Consider the following 21,528-nt stretch of genomic DNA (forward strand, 5'->3'; position numbering starts at 1 on the left):
CTTCCTCTTTAAAATCAATAAAAATATATTAAATAAACCCCACAAACTAATGCTAGTAACTGCTAAGCTGAACTTAAATGGACTTACCCTTTAAAAAAATTCTTGAGTGTCTTGTTATATCCTCGGCAAAATTGCTCATATTATTAATTTGCTTAAACTAGTTAAAAACAGATACAAGTGAATTTACTAAGAATCGCTGAACTACACATTTTAAAGGGTGACTTTTAAGTTATATGTGAATTACATCTCAGAAAGACAAAAGGCAAAAAATGATGAGAATAAAATAACACACATACGTAAAATTGCCCCTCTTCAAAACGATACAGAAAATTTATCTAACTCCGTCAACATGGACCTTTGAAGTGCCTACTGTGTGCCGCGCCTTTAGACAGCACTGAGAGCCAGGTTTTCCGGATTATTTAGGCCAACACAGGTGAGCCAGTTTGCCCAGGGTCTTGGCAGCTAAGGAAGCCCAAAGCTTAGGTTCGAACCTACGGTGCGCTGACCTCCAAGTCCCGGACCCGAATCACGATGGTTCACCCCCCGCCCCCCGCCCCCGCGAGCACCGAGGGGAGGGGTCCCCGAGCACCCACCCGCCGCCCGTCTCTTCCGGCCCCGACACCCTCCCGCCGGCGCAGACTGTTCGCCCACAGCCCAGGAGGGAGCCCGGCTCCGTCGGAGCGTCCGTGAGTGTGCGGCGACCCGAGGCCCGGCGCCGAGGAGCAGAACCGGAGGTCAAACCTAAGCGCGAGGGAAGCCCAGCGCGCCGCCAGCCGCTCTCCGTCCCGCACAGAAGAGGAAACTCGGACCCGGGCAGGGGAGCTGCGGAAGGAGTGCCGAGCGGCGCCTGCGGGGCCTGCGGGGGCGCGTCCGCCCGCTGCCGGCAGGGCTGGTGGAAGCCGTCGGGGGCCTTCCGGGGCGGGCCGCGCCTGGGCCTGCCCGGCGGGCCGGCTGTGCGGGGCGCCGAGGCGTGGACGGCGGGCAGGCAGTGCGCCGGGCAGCTCTCGGCCGGCGGCCATGGCGGCGGCTCTGGGGGCGCGGGGGGCGACGCGGCGCGTGTTGGCGGCGCTGCGGGGTTGGAACCCGGGCCTCGCGGCCATGGTGAGTGGGTGCGGAGGGCGCGCGGTGCGGGCGGGGGGCGCGGCTCCGTGGCGCTGGCGGAGGGGCGGGGGGGACCGCGCAGGCCCGACGCGGGCCCGGCTTTCGGGCTCGGACTGGGGCGGCTGCGCTGGCGCGGCCGCAGCACCTGGGTTTCCCCTTGCCTTAGAAACCCCGTCGCAGTACGACATTTCGAACCGGAAGACTAACGAGGACGTTTGTTCTTTAAAAGACGTGGGAGTAGTTGTAACTGTACCCGGCGGCCGGGGTCCCCGGTGTGACTGCCCGTGCTGCTCGGTCCTCTAGGCTGTGCGCTCCGTGGGAGCAGGGACCGGCTCCCTCCGGGCGCGCTCGCGGTAAAATGGACCGAATGTTGAATGAACGAGTTTGTTTCGGTGTTACTCTTTTCGAGGAATTATTAATAAATTATCTTTTTGGTGACACATCGGTTCTTCTTTCTTCTTATGAGTGGCGTCCGTCAGCTTTCCTGCTTTAGAAATTAATATATTGGGGATAAATGGCCTTGAGAGAAAGCTTTAACGTGCAGCACCACCTAGTGGGGGAAATGTTGCATTTAAACTCATTTTTAAGTTGATTTTATTAGAGCCCATTTGGCAGTTTGCAATTAAAAAAGAATTTTTTTATTGATTGTTGAGAGAGAGAGAGAGAGAGAGAGAGAGAGAGAGAGAGAGAGAGAGAGAGAGAGAAACATCGATGTGAGAGCAAGACATCCATTGGCTGCCTTCCTCATGCTCACTACCGGGAATGGAGCCCCCAACCCCAGGCACGTGCCCTGACCAGGAGTCACGCTGGCAGCCCCTTTCTCTTTGGTTGTGGGTAAGGGCAGCTGGCCTAGCACTCCACCACACCCAGCCAGCTGAGCCACACCGGCCAGAGCAGTTCGCAGTATTTTGATAGAAGAGATTAAAAATTCCTCGGGGATGGAGGAAGCTAGGCACCTTGCTTCCTGACCGTGAAGGTGGGAACACAAGGTGAGTGCTTCCTGCCATCCAGGCACAAGTAATCCAGGTACTGGTGATTAAGTCAAATTAGGGTGTTCTGGGAGGAATGAATAAACAGACATGATTTGAGTGACTGCCATGTGCTATGCTGGGTGCCTTCCGATGGAAAACCTCTTTAATTGAAGCCTTTCAGAAACCTCATGAGGTTGGTATTGTAATATCCCCGTTGTAGGCTCCACACAGGGACAATGGCGCCTGTCCGTCCCTTCGGTCCTAGCCCTGAAGCCACACAACTCGGTTTCTTCCTGTCCGTCTCTGGTGCCTCCCGAGCCCCTGTCCATCCGTAGGAGCGCAGGGTGAGGGCCTGCAAGAGACTGAGTCTGAGCATCGGCCCTTTCAGAGGATGCCTGCGTTTTCAGCGGCCTTCCGTCTCACCCAGGTGGATGGAATCCCCACTGATTTTCACAGCCGTGTGTTGTGGGGTTCCTCTTTCTGGCAGAGGAACCAGTGTGGGGAGGTCAGGGTGGGGCTGGGACCCCTGGCTCCTCAGGGGGAACCTCTGGAGCTGTGATATCTCTCCCAATTCTCACCTGCCACACGTGGGCATGGGGTCAGCCCATTTCATGTCTCCGCCTCCTACTAGTTGCATAGTGGCTTTTTAATTTTCTTAGTTATAGGACTTACATTCAGCTAGTCTTCACATAGTTCTCTAGGTCCGTGGTCGGCAAACTGCGGCTCGCGAGCCACATGCGGCTCTTTGGCCCCTTGAGTGTGGCTCTTCCACAAAATACCACGGCCTGGGCGAGTCTGTTTTGAAGAAGTGGCGTTAGAAGAAGTTTAAGTTTAGAAAATGTGGCTCTCAAAAGAAATTTCAATCGTTGTACAGTTGATATTTGGCTCTGTTGACTAATGAGTTTGCCGACCACTGCTCTAGGTTGATTGTTCTGTAATTTGTAATTTTGATGTGGTCATGGGAAGAGGAGAGAACAGTGTTCACTACTCCGCCACCTTGACCCGAACCTCTAGAATCAGTTGTCTTACAGTAAGTTTACTGACTTCGCTCTCTTACATTAATGTCAGTAAGAAAAGGTTTTAGGATTTTTGAAGTGGGAAGAGTTGCAGTTTCATAGTGGAGAATCCAGCTCAGCCCCCAGTTACCCTTTGATGAGGAACCCTCACGTTAGCTCATTCTTTCTGGATGACAGTCCCTCTCTCACTTAAGCCTACAGTAACCCTACAATAGGTAAGGCAAGAGTTTTTGATTGGCACGTATGCCAGAATGGGAATGAAACTCTTCTGACTTCTAGTAGAGTGCCCTTCTCTCCTCTCTCTGGCCATGATGCTTACATTACAGTTCTTTCAATTAAAAAAACAAATAGTATGGAGCCCGGCCGGAGTGGCTCAGTGGTTTAGTGTCAACCTATGAACCAGGAGGTCACAGTTCGATTCCCGGTCAGGGCACATGCCCGGGTTGCAGGTTCGATCCCCAGTGTGGGGCATGCAGGAGGCAGCCAATCAATGATTCTCTCTCATCATTGATGTTTCTATCTCTCTCTCCCTCTACTTTCCTCTCTGAAATCAATAAAAATATATTTAAAATACACACACACACACACACACACACACACACACACACACCAAATATGGAAAGTGTGGACCTGTTAACCAACAGAAGTCTTGGGTTGTGAATTTCATCACCAGGGTGAGTAGGAACAAGGTGGACAATTCACACAAGTGCTTTGAACTGGGCAGTGCTCTGGCCAGACTGTGGAGGGAGTTTGTCTTACCGGTACTCTGAGAAAACTCACTTCACTAAGGCAAAAGGCTTTTCACCTGTAGTCCAGAGGGTCTGTGGATCGCAGAAGTTATTATCAAAGTCCTGTGTGAATGTGCACTTGCCCCCCCGCCCTGGGGATTAGTTTTTATCATATCTGAAAGGGAATAGTGAACCAAGACGGTTAAGTCCCATGTCAGTAAGCAGTGAAGGCTACTAAGGTGGTGTGGGACCATCCCAGGAGCACTAGACCACAAGTTTATAGCCGAGTTCTCATTCTGGTCCTGCCAGTATACTTGCAGGGTTTCCTTGGGTGAGTGTGTTTAACTCAGTTTCCTAAGTTCTGGAATGCTGGCCATTATTAATGGTCATTAGTAAGATGGACGGGGGTAATGGTCAGTGTCAACTGTATCTGTAATAAACCAGAGAAGCTCAATTGTGACGTTTAAGATAGTGGTAAGGGGTAATGATACACCAATTGTACCAGGGAAGCAGCTTATGTTGGACAGAGCTAGCTTTAGTTTTGTCTATATTTGAGAACTTTGCATTTTGAGAACAAAGGAACCAAAGGTGGTTAGAAATTATTGTACTTAAGACTTTTTTTCTACATCTGAGGAAAAGAGTTTTAAGTTTATTTGAGTTTAAGTAAACCTGTACATTACAGATATTAAATTTGTTCTTTTCATAGTCAGCAGATGCTCACTTGTTGACAACAGAGGAGAGGAACCAAGTTATACTCGACCTTAAAGCAGCAGGATGGTCAGAATTAAGAGAGAGAGATGCCATCTACAAAGAGTTCTCCTTCAAAAATTTTAATCAGGTAATTACTACATTTTCTTGCTAGTACCCTGGTCTGTTTTTGTCACCTTAGGCTGTTACTCCTTCTAATACTACTAGTTGTCTGATCCCATGTGTATCCAGGATCCAAATCCTCTTCTTTAAGAATTCACTGATAGTTACTCCATCCTTGTTGACATTTGATACCACCCAACTGATTGCATGGTTCATATTTAACTCTAGGTTAAAGAGGGTGGTTAGTGTCATTTGGAAAATCAAATTCTGAAGCCACTATTGCTTTGATTTGGTGTTAATTAGGGGATTTAGTTTCCTTTCAAATTTTAAATAACATGATAAAAGAATGTGAGTTTTTTAAAATGTTTATCAGAAGGGAACATTAGTAACAGCAGTTGAGAAACACACACTAGCTTGACTGATTCCTCCTAATTTTCTTGATTATCAAGTTTTCTTTCTCCCTCTAGTTGTATTTCTGTCTAAATCATCTCCCAAGCTGCACCCTCTTCTCTTTTTGATTGGCTCCTTTTCCCCAAGCCCAGTAGCCAGCCCTTGAAGCGTTTCTTAAAAGCTGATCGCCAGGTGGAGGCTCAGTCTTAACAAGGTACCTGTCCCATTAGGGCGCCACCCTGTTTGGAGAGTCATCTCCCATGACTTACCTCCAGTTCTTACTCCATTGCATTTACTATATAAGGTCATTACTTTTGACTGTTTCATGTTTGTTCAGTTAGTTTGGTAATCCTCTGGATAGATTTATTGTTTTTATTTATATTAGATCTCAGCATCTAGAAGGCAGAGACCATGTTTGCTTAAACAACTCTCTTTTGTACCTAACACAGTTCTGTGTACAAACAGGCATTGGATAAATGCAGATATTGATTACAGTGTTTGCTCATTTCTGGAAGGGTGTGTGAGGACCAGATTTCTACCAAAGAAAGCTCTGACATGTTTTCTTAGTAAATGCCGTTGGCTCCACAGAGCTGCATGCCCTGTTTTGCTTTCTATCCATCTGGCTGCCAGCCTTCTGCTGTGAGTCTCCAACTCCTGAGGAAACCTGGACCAAGCTGACTCCCTGTCACTGCTGCCCCATGTGCTCAAAAGCTCTTGTCAGGGGCTTAGCACTCTGTGGCTGGTGGCAGGGAATCCCATTGGTACAGTAAGCTTGTACATAAGCTCTAGGTAGCATTTTCCAAGCTTATTAAAATTCTTACATGTGTACAGCCTGACTTCTTTAAGCCTGGGTTAATTTATTGGGCTTGAACATGTGGCTTAAAGTACTTGAGTAGTGTTGCCTCAGGCTCTGCCCATGAGTCAGTCGTCCAGCCCTACTCTAACCTTGTGCTGGGGTGACTTTTGGAAATGAGAGGGAAGGGAAGCTGTCCAGGGCATCCTTGATTAGTTGTAACATTATTCACCAGGACATCTAATTAGCTAGACTTTTTTTTCTCCCTTCATCCAGCTTTTAGGAGAAAGAGGCAGATGACAAGAAAATCATCTGGTCAGGGAATGCATTCAGAGAACTAGCACTGAGATTATATCCTAGAATCATTTTCCCAGCCAGGCTCCTATGATTTCTGAATGTATAGTGGCCTATCATGGCAACTGATGTCCTGACAACTGTCAGCGCCCACCAGCCGAAGACCACCAGAACATACCATTAGTTGAACTGGCTGAGTTTATTGCTTGTTGAAGCGAGGGAGAACACACAACATAGGGAACTGTGGGCCATCTCAGGAAGATGGTGATGGATGGATTACAGGATTTGGGCTTGTGTTAGTGAGTTGGGAGAGTTTTTTAAGGAATTAGGGCTTTGCTCTGGAGTGGATGCCATCAGAAAATGGTAATTCTAAAATTCAATATTTCTTTTTTAAATAGAAGAAATCCTTTAATAAAAATTTTTAAATTTAAATATAGTTGGTATGCAATATTATCTTAGTTATATTAGTTTCAGGTATACATATAATTCAGCATTTTAATAAATTTTACCTATAGGGAGAAGAGATTCAAGTGGAAATTGATAAAAAGCAATAGTCACTCATTAGCTGGGGAGAAGGGGTGTTTGGTATTTTGTTCATGGTTTGTCTGTATTCAGATATCACTGCAGAGTGTCTTTTTTTTGTCTTAGTTTCCTAGAGGCAACCTAGTCACCTCAAGTGCAGCACAGGAATTGATCAGGTAGAGGTAAAGGTTGGTGATGACATGTAGCCCAAGTCCCCCATCCAGACTCCTGCAGCTTTCTCTGAGTGGGGGGTCCTCTGGGTCCTGGTGGACTCTGGTAGAGGTGGGTGCATGCTCCAGAGTGGCATTGTCTGACGTTGATGTGTATGTTCAACACCAAGGCCTAGGTGTGACTGCCAGGCCAGCTCCAAGCAACACCAAGGCCATGTTGACAGTCCCAAGCCAGTTCCCAGGTGTCAGGGCCCACTGTGCTTCCTGTGTTCCTGGCAGCTGCAATACTGTTTCTGGCTTAAACTCTATAAACTGGAGGGAGCCACCGTCAGAACTGGCCCCTGTCTCTTAAGAGAGTTCAGACCACATTTGGTGGTATTACCATCCTATATAATGAAAGGCTAATATGCAAATTGACTGAACAGCAGAACTACCAGTCGTTATGATGCACACTGACCACCAGGGGGCAGACGCTCAATGCAGGAGCTGCCCCCTGGTGGTCAGTGCACTCCCACAGGGGGAGCGCTGCTCAGCCACAAGCCGGGCTTACCTGGTGAGCGCAGTGGTGGTGGCAGGAGTCTCTCCCACCTCTGTGGCAGCGCTAACGATGTCTGACTGCGGGGAGTGGGCCTAAGCCAGTGGTCGGCAAACTCATTAGTCAACAGAGCCAAATATCAACAGTACAACGATTGAAATTTCTTTTGAGAGCCAGATTTTTTAAACTTAAACTTCTTCTAACACCATGTCTTCAAAATAGACTCGCCCAGGCCGTGGTATTTTGTGGAAGAGCCACACTCAAGGGGCCAAAGAGCTGCATGTGGCTCGCAAGCCGCTGTTTGCCGACCACGGGCCTAAGCCATCAGTTGGACATCCCCCAAGGGCTCCTGGATTGCAAGAGGGTGCAGGCTGGGCTGAGGACCCCCCCTCCCAGTGCACGAATTTTGTGCACCAGGCCTCTAGTATATATATATATTTTTTTTAATCCTCATCTGAGGATATGTTTAGAGAGAGGAAGGGAGAGAGAGAGAGAGACATTGACGTGAGAGAGAAACATCAATCGGTTGCCTCCCATACACGCTTGACCGGGATCAAATCCACAAAATAGACATGTGCCCTGACTGGGAATTGAACCTGCAACCTTTTGCTGTATGGGATGATGCTCCAGCCAACTGAGCCACATGCCCAGGGCAGCATATATGTTTTTAAATCTTTGCTGAACAATACAGGTAAAAAATATGTTCTGTTTTGTTTGTTCAATAAGTTATGATCATTTTTCTTTACATAATATTTTCATTTACCTTTAGGAGTAAGATTACACTTGCCTGGGTATTACAATTTTTAAGTGGTTTGCTTATGTAGTGTGTGTAAAATGGTATCACAAACCCTGACCAGGTAGCTCAGTTGGTTAGAGCGTTGTGCCGTTGCACCAAGGTTGTGGGCTCGATCCCAGGCTAGGGTATATACAAGAATCAATCAATGAATGCACAAATAAGTGGAACAACAAATCGATGTTTCTCTCTCTTCCTACCTCTCTCTCTAAAAAAAATAAAAATTGTATCACAGGTTTGCTTTAGAATTTATTTATTTTATTACTGTAGAAAACGAACCATACATTTTAGAAACATTTTCAATCTGGATGAAAAACCTATTTCTCAAAGCTTTGGGTTATTTTAGGTTTTACTATAAAAAGGTAAATGGGCAGAGGAACCAAGATGGCGGCATAGTTAAACAACTAATCTGCTGCCTCACACAACAATTTCAAAAATACAAATAAAAGACAAAAACGTCTACCACCCAGAACCACGGGAAAGCTGGCTGAGTGGAAGATTTACAGCTAAGAAGAGAAAGGAGCACAATCGCTGAAAAGCTGAGGTACGGAGGCACGCGAATCGGGCCGGCGGCGGCGGGCGGCTGGGTGCGCGGCTTTTCTTCAACCCGCAGGGAGACAAGCTCCCGATCACTCTGAAATCCAGTTTCTGGGGACACTCGGGGGACCCAGGCACCTATGGGGAGAAGCTGGACTCTCGGCCATCGGGTCGGAAAGTGAGAGTGACTTTTTTGCAGAGGTGCGCCCAGCAATCATTGTTTACTGCGCTGGTGCGAGGGGCGCAGGGACTTGGAAACGGGAAAGGCAAAGACAGCTGACGGCAGCCATTGCCGTTGGCCACGCCCCAGCCTAGTGACGCCCTGAGACCCCGCCCCACCCTGAGGCCCCGCCCGCACATTCTACAAACCCGCCCAGGCTCCACACAGCAGCTTTTGCATATAAATGGCCTGTTCTGTGGCAGCTCAACCAAATTAACTGTAGCTCTAGTCAGACTGCTCCAAATCCGCCCAAGCAAAGGAGGAGAAAACTAGCCCTTGCTGTAGCTCCTGCTGGGGAACACACAGTACACAAGGGTACACCAAGAGTGTCCACCTCAAGTAACTGGGAGGCTGACCCGTTGAACCAATAGGACACCTAGTAGACAAAACTACCCTACCAACTCAGGGAAGCAGAGAATATGAGAAGGCAAGGAAACAGATCACAAACCAAAGAAATGGAGGAGAATAAGCGACTGGACATAGAGTTCAAAACCACGGTTATAAGGTTTTTCAAGAATTTCATGGAAAAGGCCGATAAATTCAATGAGACCCTTGAGGATATGAAAAAGGACCAACTAGAAATTAAACATACACTGACTGAGATAAAAAATATTATACAGAGACCCAAAAGCAGACTAGAGGATTGCAAGAATTAACTCAAAGATTTGGAATACAAAGAGGCCAAGGACACTCCTCCAGAGAAGCATGAAGAGAAGAGAATTCAGAAAGTTGAAGATAGTGTAAGAAGTCTCTGGGACAACTTCAAGCGAACCAACATCAGAATTATGGGGGTACCAGAAGAAGAGAGAGAGCAAGATGCTGAAAACCTATTTGAAGAAATAATGAACGAAAACTTCCCCCACCTGATGAAAGAAATAGACTTACGAGTCCAGGAAGCGCACAGAACCCCAAACAAAAGGGATCCAAAGAGGACCACACCAAGACACATCATAATTAAAATGCCAAGAGCAAAAGACAAAGAGAGAATCTTACGAGCAGCAAGAGAAAAACAGTTAGTTACCTACAAGGGAGCTCCCATACGATTATCAGCTAATTTCTCAACAGAAACCATGCAGGCCAGACGGGAGTGGCAAGAAATATTCAAAGTGATGAATAGCAAGAACCTACAACCAAGACTACTCTACCCAGCAAAGTTATCATTCAGAATTGAAGGGCAGATAAAGAGCTTCACAGATAAGAAAAAGCTAAAGGAGTTCATCACCACCAAACCAGCATTATATGAAATGCTGAAAGGTATTCTTTAAAAAGAGGAAAAAGAAGAAGAAAGATAAAAATTATGAACAACAAATACATATCTATCAACAAGTGAATCTAAAAGTCAAGTGAATTAAAAATCTGAGGAACAGAATAAACTGGTGAACTTAATAGAATCAGAGGCCTAGAATGGGAGTGGATTGATAATTCTCAGGGGGAAAGGGGTGTCTGTGTGGGGAGTATGGGAAGAGACTGGACAAAAATCATACACCTATGGATAAGGACAGCGTGGGGGGAGGTAAGGGAAGAGGGGGGGTGGTGGGGAGATATGTGGGGAAAAAGGAGAAACAATTGTAATCTGAACAATAAAGATTCATTAAAAAAAAAAAAAAAAAAAGGTAAATGGCCAGCAAAGTAATATTTGGACTTTTTTCTCTTTGAGGTTTTATTCTAGGATATAATTGGTTCCAAATAGTCCACATGCATTTGATAGCTCAGATGGGTGCATATACTTAGAGAATATAAATGTGAAAATTCCCCAGGGATTCTAATAGTGTAGGTGGGTGAAGTGGCCATAGGTTTCAGTGGCTGTTTGTCCACTGCCTCTCCTTGGTGGTGCTGCACCTGCAGTATGTGGTGGGGTGGAATGGTGATGGTGAGACTCGGTGAGCAGTCAGAGCATGGCAGTACCAGGACTCGAGGCAGGAAGTTTCCCTACTTGGAGTGCTTGGACTCAGGGTGGGGTTGGCATTTGTAAAGGAGTTTTGCTTTTTTTCTTTTCATGTGGACATAAGGAGGGAGAGGTTTCTAAGTGACATAAAAACTTATTCTTATAACTTTGGTGCCTGTATTGAAAGAACATGTTAGAAATGTTGAGTGTGAGTATTCCATAAAGATAAATGTTATGCATTGTCATGTATGAATAAGCAGAGGAAATTTTAAGCTATACAAGTGGGTGCAGAAGGGGAGGCTTAGGAACCCAGGAAACAGCTAGTGCATATGCCAGCAGGTGGCGCCCTCTAGGTCAGGAGTCCAGCCTGGCCAGGCAACACAACTTTCCTTGGAAGGCTGTCCCCATTCCCTTACTCTTGGGTACTGGGTCCACCATTGTTCAGCATGGAAATAAACTTAGTCTCAGGAATAGCAGTGGTGTTGGTGCACCTGTCCTGGCTTGGTACCTTTTGGGTGAATGAAGAATTCTGTGGATGGAGGGAGGACATGAGGAGTTTCCATTTGGTAATGGAGAACACTTGTGATTCAGGAGAAAGGGACTGAGTTTGTTTGTTTGTTTAAAAAATATATATTTTATTGATTTTTTACAGAGAGGAAGGGAAAGGGACAGAGAGCTAGAAACATCGATGAGAGAGAAACATCTATCAGCCGCCTCCTGCACACTCCCCACTGGGTATGTGCCCGCAATCAAGGTACATGCCCTTGACCGGAATCGAACCTGGGACCCTTAAGAGTCTGCAGGCCGACGCTCTATCCACTGAGCCAAACCGGTTAGGGCGGGACTGAGTTTTATGAGAAAGAACTATGATTCTATGCCTTCTAGAGGAGCTCCTGTACCTTGTCTGTACCTTTTTAGGTGGGCCTGCCTGCAGAGCATTTGGTTTTGCTAGATTGAATCATATGAACTGGCTGATCTTCAGCCAGTTTGACCTAGAAAAATGGCTTATCAGAGTGTAGTATCTGTTGCAGAGCAAGGTCCAAGCTTTACTTATTCCATATCTTGTTCATCACATGTTGGTTATCGTAATAGCTGCCGTTAAAAGATTTCTGGAGCTGGAGTGGGAAGGGGACTTCTGAATGGCCTAGGCCATGGTAGTGATGGTGGTCTATGCATCTAGCAGCAGTAGCACCATAGGTGAGTTTGGGGTTTGAAAACTATTTTTCTTCCTGTGCCCAGAGCTTCTGCTGTAGAGCAGTTGAAAGTTACTATTGCTGACTTACTTTATGAAAATGAGGAATTTGATAATAGGCTTATGGTTTAACACTTTGAAGCATTTAGTGAAGTTAAAGTTTGATGATATCAGATAGAGGATCTACCTAAAACATAGTCACAAACCAAAATAGACAACCAAAATGAGGAAACAAAGAAACAACTCCCAAATGAAAGAACTAGTGAATTCTCCAGAAGAAGAGATAAATGAAGCAGAGATAAGAAATTTATCTGAAACAGTTCAGAGTAATGATGATAAAGATGCTCAACAGCATGAAAAATGATATAGTAACTATGAAAAAAAGAACAGTCTGCGATAAAGAATGACAACACAAATTAAGAACACATTAGAAGGAATACACAGCAGATTAGGGGAAGCTGAGGATCGAATCAGTGAATTAGAAGACAGAGTTGAAAATATCACTCAATTAGAGAACCAAAAAGAAAAAACAAAAAACAGGAGGATAGCTTAAGGGAGCTGTGGGACAATGTGAAATGTAACAATATTAGAATAGTAGGTGTGCCAGAAGAGGCAGAAAGGGAGAAAGGAATAGAGAAGGTGTTTGAAGAAGTAATGGTAGAAAACTTCCCTAACCTGGTAAAGGAAAAACTCACACAAGTTCAGGAGGCACAGAAAACCCCAAAGAAGAAGAACCCAAACAGGCCCACACCCAGACACATCATAATTAAAATGCCAAAAATTAAAGATAGAGAATCTTTTTTTTTTAAACATATCAGTTATTTAATCAGGTTCTTATAAGAAATTCAGAACACCAGTTTGTGAGGATAAAGCCCATTGGTGAGAGCAAACAGAGCAGAGGTAGCCCTGGAGCTGAGGAACAGCTTTGATTTTTGGCAGAATTTGTGAGTCCACAGCTTTCTGGTCTACCTTGCACTGTTCTGTAATCTCGTATTTCTCTTTCTCTGTGTCGAAGATCTTACCCTCCTGGTGTCTGGGGCTTGCGCAGCTTCTTCTTGAAGTAAGCATCAGTGATATGTTTGGGGATTTTCACACCCCTGGTATCAATTTTGGTGGAGGTGGCGATGACAAATTTCTGGTGTGTTCTACGAAGAGGAGCTCGATTGAGGGACAGAGGTCCAGTCACAAGTAGCAAGCCACTGCTTAGCTGCTTCAGGAAAACCACCCTCTTGCCTTTGTGATGCCCAGTGAGGATGATCAAAGTGGCCCCAGGGGTGATGCTGGCCCGCAGTTTCCTCACATGCTGAAGGGTTTCTTGCCATGGCCCAACAGCTTTCGAGGCACATCTTCAGTAGGATAATATCTAGGCATTTTGCAGAGTTTAACCACTCGGGTACCACTGTTCTTGTCGCCACCAACTGGTTTTGTGACAGTAGCAAGAACTTTCTCCTTTTTCTTTTCAATCCTGGACTTAGCTGCCGAGTACTTCCTCTATAACATGGCCTTTCTCGAGTACAGAGCCGACCGGGGCTTCCCCTTCTTAGGCGCCTTAACCTTGCCGCCAGCATCAGCCTTCTTCTTGGCTTCAGGTTTCTTCTCCTTAGTATCAGGCTTCTTCTCCTTAGTATCCAGCTTCTCAGTTGTCTTTTCACCCGCCATCTTGCAAAATCAAAGACAGAGAATCTTAAAGGCAGCAAGAGAAAAGAAAACTGGTACCTACAAAGGAGTTCCCATAAGGCTGACACCTGATTTCTCATCAGAAACTCTACAGGCCAGAAAGGAATGGCATGAAGTACTCAAGGTAATGGAAAGCAAGGATCTGAGACCAAGATTACTATATCCAGCAAGGCTGTCATTCAAAATACATGGTCAAATAAAGAGCTTCCCAGACAAAAAAGGCTGAAGGAGTTCATCGCCACCAAGCCAGCATTACAAGAAATGCTAAAGGGATTGCTGTAAGGGGTTGCTGAGAAGAAGAAAGAGAGAAATCTAGCCATACAGAATTAAAATGGCTATAACTATGATCTCACTCATTTGTTGTGAGCTCGATCCCAAGTGGGGGGTGTACGGGAGGCAGTACACCTTGCTACTATCACATACAGTAGCTTGTGCCCACTGTAACCACGGCCACCTCATTTGTGGAATATAATGAACAACATAAACTGATGAACAAAAATAGAGCCAGAGGGGGGAAAATATACTAGAATATAATAGAAGTAATCCTGTTACTTGCAGATTTTAATATTTCGTACAACTTTTGTGATATCATATTATGTTAGTACAGTTTTGGTAATATTATTATACTTAAATACTTTTATTCTTGAAATATTACTGTTTACTGCATATAATATTATTATATGTAAGATATTTTTTCTTGAATAATTGGTGTTTATTGCATGTAACATCATATTTAAAATCTTTTTTCTTGAGATATTAATGTTTATTACATGTAACATTATATTTAAAGTCGTCTTTCTTGGGAAAAAAAAACTGAAAAAAAAGTTTGATGGTATCAGAAGAAAGACAGCGTCAATGAAAACTTCAGTTCTCTGCAGGACGTGGTGGAGTTTCCACAGCTCTTTTTGGGAATGAATTACTTTAGATTTTATTGTTTATTGTTGTGCACCAAAGCTTGATGCACATCATAGTTATGCAATAATATAAATGTCACATTTGAACACTCTTGAAAGCACGAACTCAGCCTGGTGAGGTTAGGGAAGCACTACCAGAGAGGATGGTCCCAAGGCTTAGGCATTGTATAGATTAGAAGTGTCGTTTTGCTTTTATTTAAAATTTTTTAAAATGTATTTTTTATTGATTTCAAAGAGAGAGAGAGAGAGAGAGAGAGAAAACAGTGATTTGCTGCCTCCCGTACACCCCCCACTTGGGATCGAGCTCACAACCCAGAATGTGCTGGTATGTGCCCTGATCAGGAATTGAACTGACGACCTCCTGGTGCACAGGACTGATGCTCAACCAACTAAGCCACATCAGCCAGGCTCATTTTGCTTTGAAAGTATGTGCTGATGTCTGTGTATCTGGGAGCTAGGAAAAGTGAAAACTAGCATTGTTATCACATACAGTAGCTTGTGCCCACTGTAACCACGGCCACCTAGAAACCTGAGAAAGTGTCCTTGGTTGTCATGTTAATGGAGAGTGGAGACACTCACACTAGCAAACTTAAGATTTGAGAAGCTTCTAAAAATACCTGGGTGGTGTATTCATGTTGGTGTTTACTTTGGAGTTACTCTAGAGTCCCAGGGAGGCCTGGCCACGCCCAGGCTGACCTTGCCAGGTGATGGCAGGGACATCAATGTGGGTGTTCACCCGGGTAGAGAAATTAGAGTCCAAAATGCTATCATTTGGAGTTTTGTTTCTGCTGTTTAGGTTATAGAACAGGTTTAGACCTGATGTGTATTTGTAAAAACACATGCAATAGATAGACGAGGGGAAATGTAAAACAGGTGTCAAAAATGCAAATATGACACCACACAGCAGTGTGAAAATGCTGTGGTCATTACACCGTCCTTTAATAAAAATGGATTTTTAACTGCATCATTTTTTTCTTAGTCGTGTAGTAAATCTTCTGTTTACAGAACTTAGCCTAAGTATTTTGTAAAAGTCCAACAGCCAAGAAATATAATTTCCTCAACAGTTTTTGTCTTACCCTTTTACAGATGGCGTAAAATCAGGTGTGTAAAAAAATAAAAAGCAGTTTGAGCTGACGTGAAAGGTATTTCAGATTTATGCTTTGCAGATGATATTGGTATGATTAATGCATTCATTGCTTTTTTTATTGCTTTTCACAGATAATGTACATGATGCATGGAAAATGTTGTGGGTTTAAATCTTTGCCAGGTTTAGAGTATGAATATCAACAGATGTTATCAAATAAGTATTATAATCATTATAACATAAAAAATTTGTCATGAGATGCATTGACATAAATTTCATTTATGTAAATTGCCTTTATTAGTATAAAACCTTAGTGGAGCTGTTAGGGTTTGTGAAGCACTTTAGATGAGATTAACTTGGTATAATGTGGTCACAAATGGGTTGCTTTAAATTTAACTGACAAGAAAATAACACTCAAAGGTTAGGAAATTACTGAGGCATTTGTTTTCAGCCTGAATTGCTGGTACCGCTTAAATAGGTTGAATATGAATTAATAACAGTGGACTGCTAGCTCAATAATTACAGAGAGTAATTTAAAGGAGACCTTAAATAATAACTTAAAAGTATTTTAGTCTTGCTTTTTTCTGTTCTGTTTCTGTTTTTCTTTGGTATGCCAGCCCATTGCTTTAGTACAGCCATTATCAATAGCGTTCAGGTTTGCACAGCAAGTTTTGTCAGGAGAGTTTTGGTGCATTATGGCCGTGACATAAAACTTGCATTCAGCTGTTTTATAATATTGGATGTTGGGTCCTGATGGAGTGGCCTTAGCAGCTAGTCAGTTCTTCCTAGCAGCAAATGCAACGCTGTACTACCTTTCAGTGGCGGGATCGTGACCAGTTTCTGAGCTCTCTGTGTTCTGCTCTTTTTCTACATCCTTTTACACAAAACAAAGCAGTACATCCTCTCACCTGTTTTGCAGATAATTTACCATCACATTGCCCTTCTGATCCAGGCTGGAACAGGCCATTCTAACTAAGTCACTGAATTTTACTGGAGGACACTGAACAAAACTGAGATCATGGAATTGCTTGTGGTCACACTGGTCATGGCACAGTTAGTAGGTGCCAGACTCACATCTCTGGTTCCTACAGCAATATTTTTAGGTCCTACTTTGATACAGAAAGGTATTTTTATTTCTTTTCTAGGAGATACCTTATTTTCCAAGGGCTACCTGTTGGATTACTTTTCTACTTTAAATGGGTTTGACCATACTTCCCTGAGAAAGGGATTATTCACCAGCTAAAACAAATAAAGCTGTACTTGTTTAGGAGTAACCCAGGTATCATTATTGAGCAACCAGAGATCATTTAATTATATCATTAAAATCAATATAATCAAAACAGCAAGTACCGCTAATGAATCTGTTTGCTCTGTTTCAGTTGGGAAGGTGGGATTGTGGCATTCTCCCATATCGTTCATCAAGCTGAATTCACATGCCCTGTCCTTGCCATTGCAACCCTGGCTGTGGAAATGCACTAGGTGCCTGGAGCAGACCCAGTCGGGGTTGGGCTGGGAGCCACGTGGTCTCTTCACTGAGGGCCAGCAACCCTAGCTCTGTTGGGATCAGTAGGTAGTGAGGTCCCTGAGCTGGCAACCACTGAGGGGCTAGCACCGATCTGGGCCCACGGCACAGAAGGAGGAAGATGCAAAATAAGTACATGATTCTGTTTCTGCCCAGAAGAGCTTCCACTTTTGCTGGGGAGGTGGCCCATCTGAATTGTACAGGATAGTTGATTTTTAAAATTGCCATGTTAACCAGGCACTAACATGTGAAGTACTAATAAGCTGAGAGAGGTGTACTGCATTCAAGATGGCTGTCTGGAGAAAGGGGAGTTTAGAGTTGGTCCTCAAAGGTCTGATAAGTTTTTTTTTGAGGACAGGAGCTAAGGGAGAAAGAGGGCACATCAGATTTGTATATGCTGGTGAGTGAGGGCCCTCAGATTGGTTCAGTGACTAGGCTGAAGACTGGCAGCACGGGTCCCTGTGCTCTCCCTGGGTTTAGTGTTGTCAGGTTTAGGCTGTCTGAGAGCCAACTCTTGTCTTTCTGTTTTTCCTCCAACTTGCTTGTTTCTCTCAGCAGCACCACCATCCTCTCAAGCACCCAGACCTGGAACTGAACACTTATCTTGGTCACCAGTCATCAAGAAATGATCCGTCTTCACTTAGTGTCCTTCTCTAAGACTGTGCTTCTGGTCCGTGTGCACCTCCCCTCCCCTAGAGTAGCTGTAGGAGCTTCCTGACAGCCTTTCTTTCACCTCTAGGTCTTGTCTGCCTCCAGAGGCCTGCAAGCTGCTTTATGGTGACCAAGTGGGTCTCTGCTCAGAAAATCCCAGTTCTTTCTATTTTATTTTACAAAAATCCTCTTCTCAGAGGTTTTCAAAACTGCCCACAGTCTGGCCCTAATCCTACCTCTCATTACTTCTCTACAAGAGGCCTCTTTACTGTGTGAGAGATTAGAACTGTAAAATACCCGAAAGGTCGCCTGGTCCTTCCCCTTACTGAGAAGTGGGGAAACCACAGCTCAGACAGGGTTAGCACAAAACATTAGTGGCCATCATGGAACTGCAGCCAAGACCCTCAGCACCTCAGTTCAGTTCTTTTCTACCGTTATGCCAGCTGTTCTTCATCTTCCTATACTCCATCTCCCATCTTTCCACATTCCACCCACTTCTAGAAAGTTTTTCCTGACTCTTATGCACTTTGCATACTTACTGTGGGCTTGGCACCCTGCTAGACACGGCGGATGCAGTGGTGAGCAAAGCAGATATTGCCCCATTTTCATGGTGTTCACAGCATAGTAGGGGAGGGAGAGCTTAAACAAAGAAAACAAACCTATATAATAAAAGCCTAATATGCAAATCGACCAAACGGCAGAACAACCAGCCAAACGACTGGTTGCTATGGTGCACATTGGCCACCAGGGGGCAGATGCTTAATGCAGGAGCTACCCCCAGCCTGCAGGCCCCAGGCCAGCCAAGGTGGGTGCCAGCAGGGGCCCCTCAATTGCCTCACTGGTTGCCCTGCAGAGGGAGGCGACTGGCAGCGGTGGTGGGGGGCGGGGCTGGCTAGCGGGCAGTGCCAGGCTGGCCAAGGCGGGTGCCAGTGGGAGCCCCCGATCACTCCGCTGGTCACCCCACAGGTTGACCCTGATCTCCTGCCAGGCCTAGGGACCCTACCCATGCACTAATTTCGTGCACCAGGTCTCTAGTGAATATATAATTGGAAAGTGTGGTAAGTGTCATGAAGGAAAATCCTAATAGCTAATGTTTAAAGAACATTTATGGCCCTAACTGGTTTGGCTCAGTGGATAGAGCCTGTAGACTGAAGGGTCCGGGTTTGATTCTGGTCAAGGGCACATGCCTGGGTTGTGGGCTCTATCCCCAGTAGGGGGCGTGCAAGAGGCAGCTGGTCAATGATTCTCATCATTGATGTTTCTATCTCTCTCTCCCTCTCCCTTCCTCTCTGAAATCAATTAAAAAAATATATATATATATATAGAACATTTATGGGCCAGGCCTATTGTAAGGACTTTACATGTATTTATTAATTTAATTCTCACAAAATCCTGTCAAGTAGGTAATGTTTCCCTCATTTTACAGATGAGGAAACCGAGTTTTAGATTTAGCGACTTGCCCACGGCCCCACTGCTAATAAGCAGTGGAGTTGGGATTTGACCCCAGGCAGTCCCTCTCATTTGCCTGCATGTTTACGGCCTCTCCAACTAAGAACGGGAGGGGAATAATGGGAAGATCAAATTCAGTTTGAGGAGAGCGGTCAGGGAGGCCTTTCTAAGGAAGCAGTAAGCTGATGCTTTTTGTTTCCCCCGTTGAGGCATTTTATTTGCACGTATGTATTACATCCTAAGAAGAGGATCCCGGGATTTTCTGTCCTGGGTGTTTTTTGCCTTGCTTTTTCCTGGTCCATGATGCCAGCTGAGGTTGTCAGTAAAATGGGTGGGAGCAGATTTTTCTGCATTTTTTCTAGATCTTTGAGTTGCACATCAAATCTGGAGCTGATCACTCTATATTTGTTTAACCTGCCCGTGAGGTTCACAACAAATTTCCCAGCTCTGTGGTCATCAATTATTTCAAATTTATCAATGTAACCAGGCTTTGTCATCACAATTAGAAACCGGACCTGGTGACGTTGGAGCATGGTTTCATAGGAACCTGGTGTGTGCCTCTCCTTTCAGCATTGTTGATGCTCTGAAAGCATCAGTCAGGACGTTCATGCACCATCATGGCGGCACAGAAGGATGGAGGAAAGAGAACAGGAGGGGCAAGCATGCAGTGATATGGGAAGTGGGCAGACTGCTGTCAGACTCAAAGGATCAATCCCTCCAAAAAAAGACTGCCTAGTGGAAGAAGGCAGATGAAGGATGATGCATTTTCTTAAAAAGACCAATCAGAGGGCAGAGTGGAAGTGAAGGGGGCAAAAGTCAGATGTAGAGAATAAATAGTAAGGAGCCTGTTGCATTCATTCAGGTGAGATGTCATCACTAGGAGGTTGTAGACTGGGACAGTGACAGAGGGGAAGCAAAGAAATGTATAGGTTGGAGCTATATTTTGGGGTTTAAGCGAGTGGAACCATAGAAAATGCAAATATTAAGAGAAAACTCATTTCTCTAGGGAGGAGTGATAATGGGTTGTGAGGAAGAAGAGCAGGGGTTTGTTACCAATGACTCCCAGATTTAGGACCTGGAGGAATGGGTGGTAGGAAGTGATATTTACTGAACTGGGGAATTGTGGGAGAGGGACAGGATTGGTAGGTAAGGATCAAGATTTCTGATTTGGACATTGCTAAGTGTGATTTGCTGTGAGATATTTAAATGTGAACTTCAAGAAGGTAGTTTTATGTCTGAGTTAGGAACTCAGAGTAGAGATGTGGGTTGTAGATAATTGGAGAGTCATAGGTGTGTATGGAAAATAGCCAACATAATAGATGAGATCACTCAGACATAAATTGTCCTGTGAGAAGAGAGGAGGACTCAGAATTCAGTTCATTTAGGGGTTGGATATAAAAGGAGTTACTGGCAGAAGACTAGAAAAACTTATTAGTGAAATGGGAAGAAAATCAGGTCAGTGTTGTATCACAGAATTCCAAAGAAGATGGTATTTTAAAAAGGGAGGAATCAATTCTGAGACTTCAGCTAAGTGGAGTAGCAAAAGATGACCACTGGATTAAGCAGCATGGAGATCATCAATGAACAGAGCAAGGATGGTTTGGGTGGTGGAGGTGCAGGCCAGCCTGGAGAAGAAGTGGAGCTCATGTCCTTCTACAGATCCTTCAGCCTGTGGATTATCTTACTTGTTTATGGTGTTCCTTCAGCCTTGTTTTGATAATGATCCTGTGAACATTAGAGCTGGAAGGGATGAGGCAGCTGAGGTCTAGGGGTGAAGTGGTTTGCTTAAGTTGACAACCAGTGGCAGAATTAGGATGTGACTAAGTGCAGCTTCGAGCATGCAATAGAGAAAAGTGATTACTCACCTGTATTTCTCTCCAGCTAAGATAGAAGCTTTTTGAGATCAGAGACTTGGCTTGCGTTTGTGTATGTCTCCCAAGTACCCAGCCCAGTGTTACCTAGGTGCGTTTTTAGTACATGAGGTCCCTTGATTGTGTTCTACTCTTTGGTGATACTATTCGGTGTCCTTAGCCCCGGGGAACATAGTTGTTTTCATCTTTTTGTCTCTTACTGGTTACTACCCAAACCCCTTTTTCAGCAGGGACTTTTCCTCTCCCTCATTTCCTTACTCCTAGACACAGATGGTTCCTAAAGGTGACCAGCTTATTTGGCCGCTAAGTTGCTGTGTGTGATGAGATGATCTGCAATGCAAGGGCAGTGCAATGGCACACTTCCCAGAAGAGCAGCATTGATTGTGCTTTTGTTCTGCAGGCA

General features: G+C 44.9%; 1 protein-coding gene and 1 pseudogene across 6 annotated transcripts in view; one reads left to right on the forward strand and one right to left on the reverse strand.

Moving 5' to 3' along the window:
* Positions 1–955: 955 nt before the first annotated feature.
* Positions 956–21,528, forward strand: part of PCBD2 (pterin-4 alpha-carbinolamine dehydratase 2) — a 58,595-nt gene continuing 38,022 nt past the window's right edge. The window contains exons 1-2 of one of the 6 annotated variants that reach the window (XM_054717862.1): positions 956–1,101; positions 4,523–4,654. In XM_054717862.1, coding sequence (XP_054573837.1) covers positions 1,018–1,101; positions 4,523–4,654 — 216 coding nt within the window. In that variant the 5' untranslated portion in view covers positions 956–1,017. The other 5 variants (XM_028148320.2, XM_028148331.2, XM_054717863.1 and 2 more) reach the window with 5 other exon arrangements.
* Positions 12,765–13,617, reverse strand: LOC103290012 (60S ribosomal protein L6-like; annotated as a pseudogene).

The sequence above is a fragment of the Eptesicus fuscus genome, chromosome 6 (assembly GCF_027574615.1).
Source record: "Eptesicus fuscus isolate TK198812 chromosome 6, DD_ASM_mEF_20220401, whole genome shotgun sequence".
In the NCBI taxonomy this organism is placed as follows: domain Eukaryota; kingdom Metazoa; phylum Chordata; class Mammalia; order Chiroptera; family Vespertilionidae; genus Eptesicus; species Eptesicus fuscus.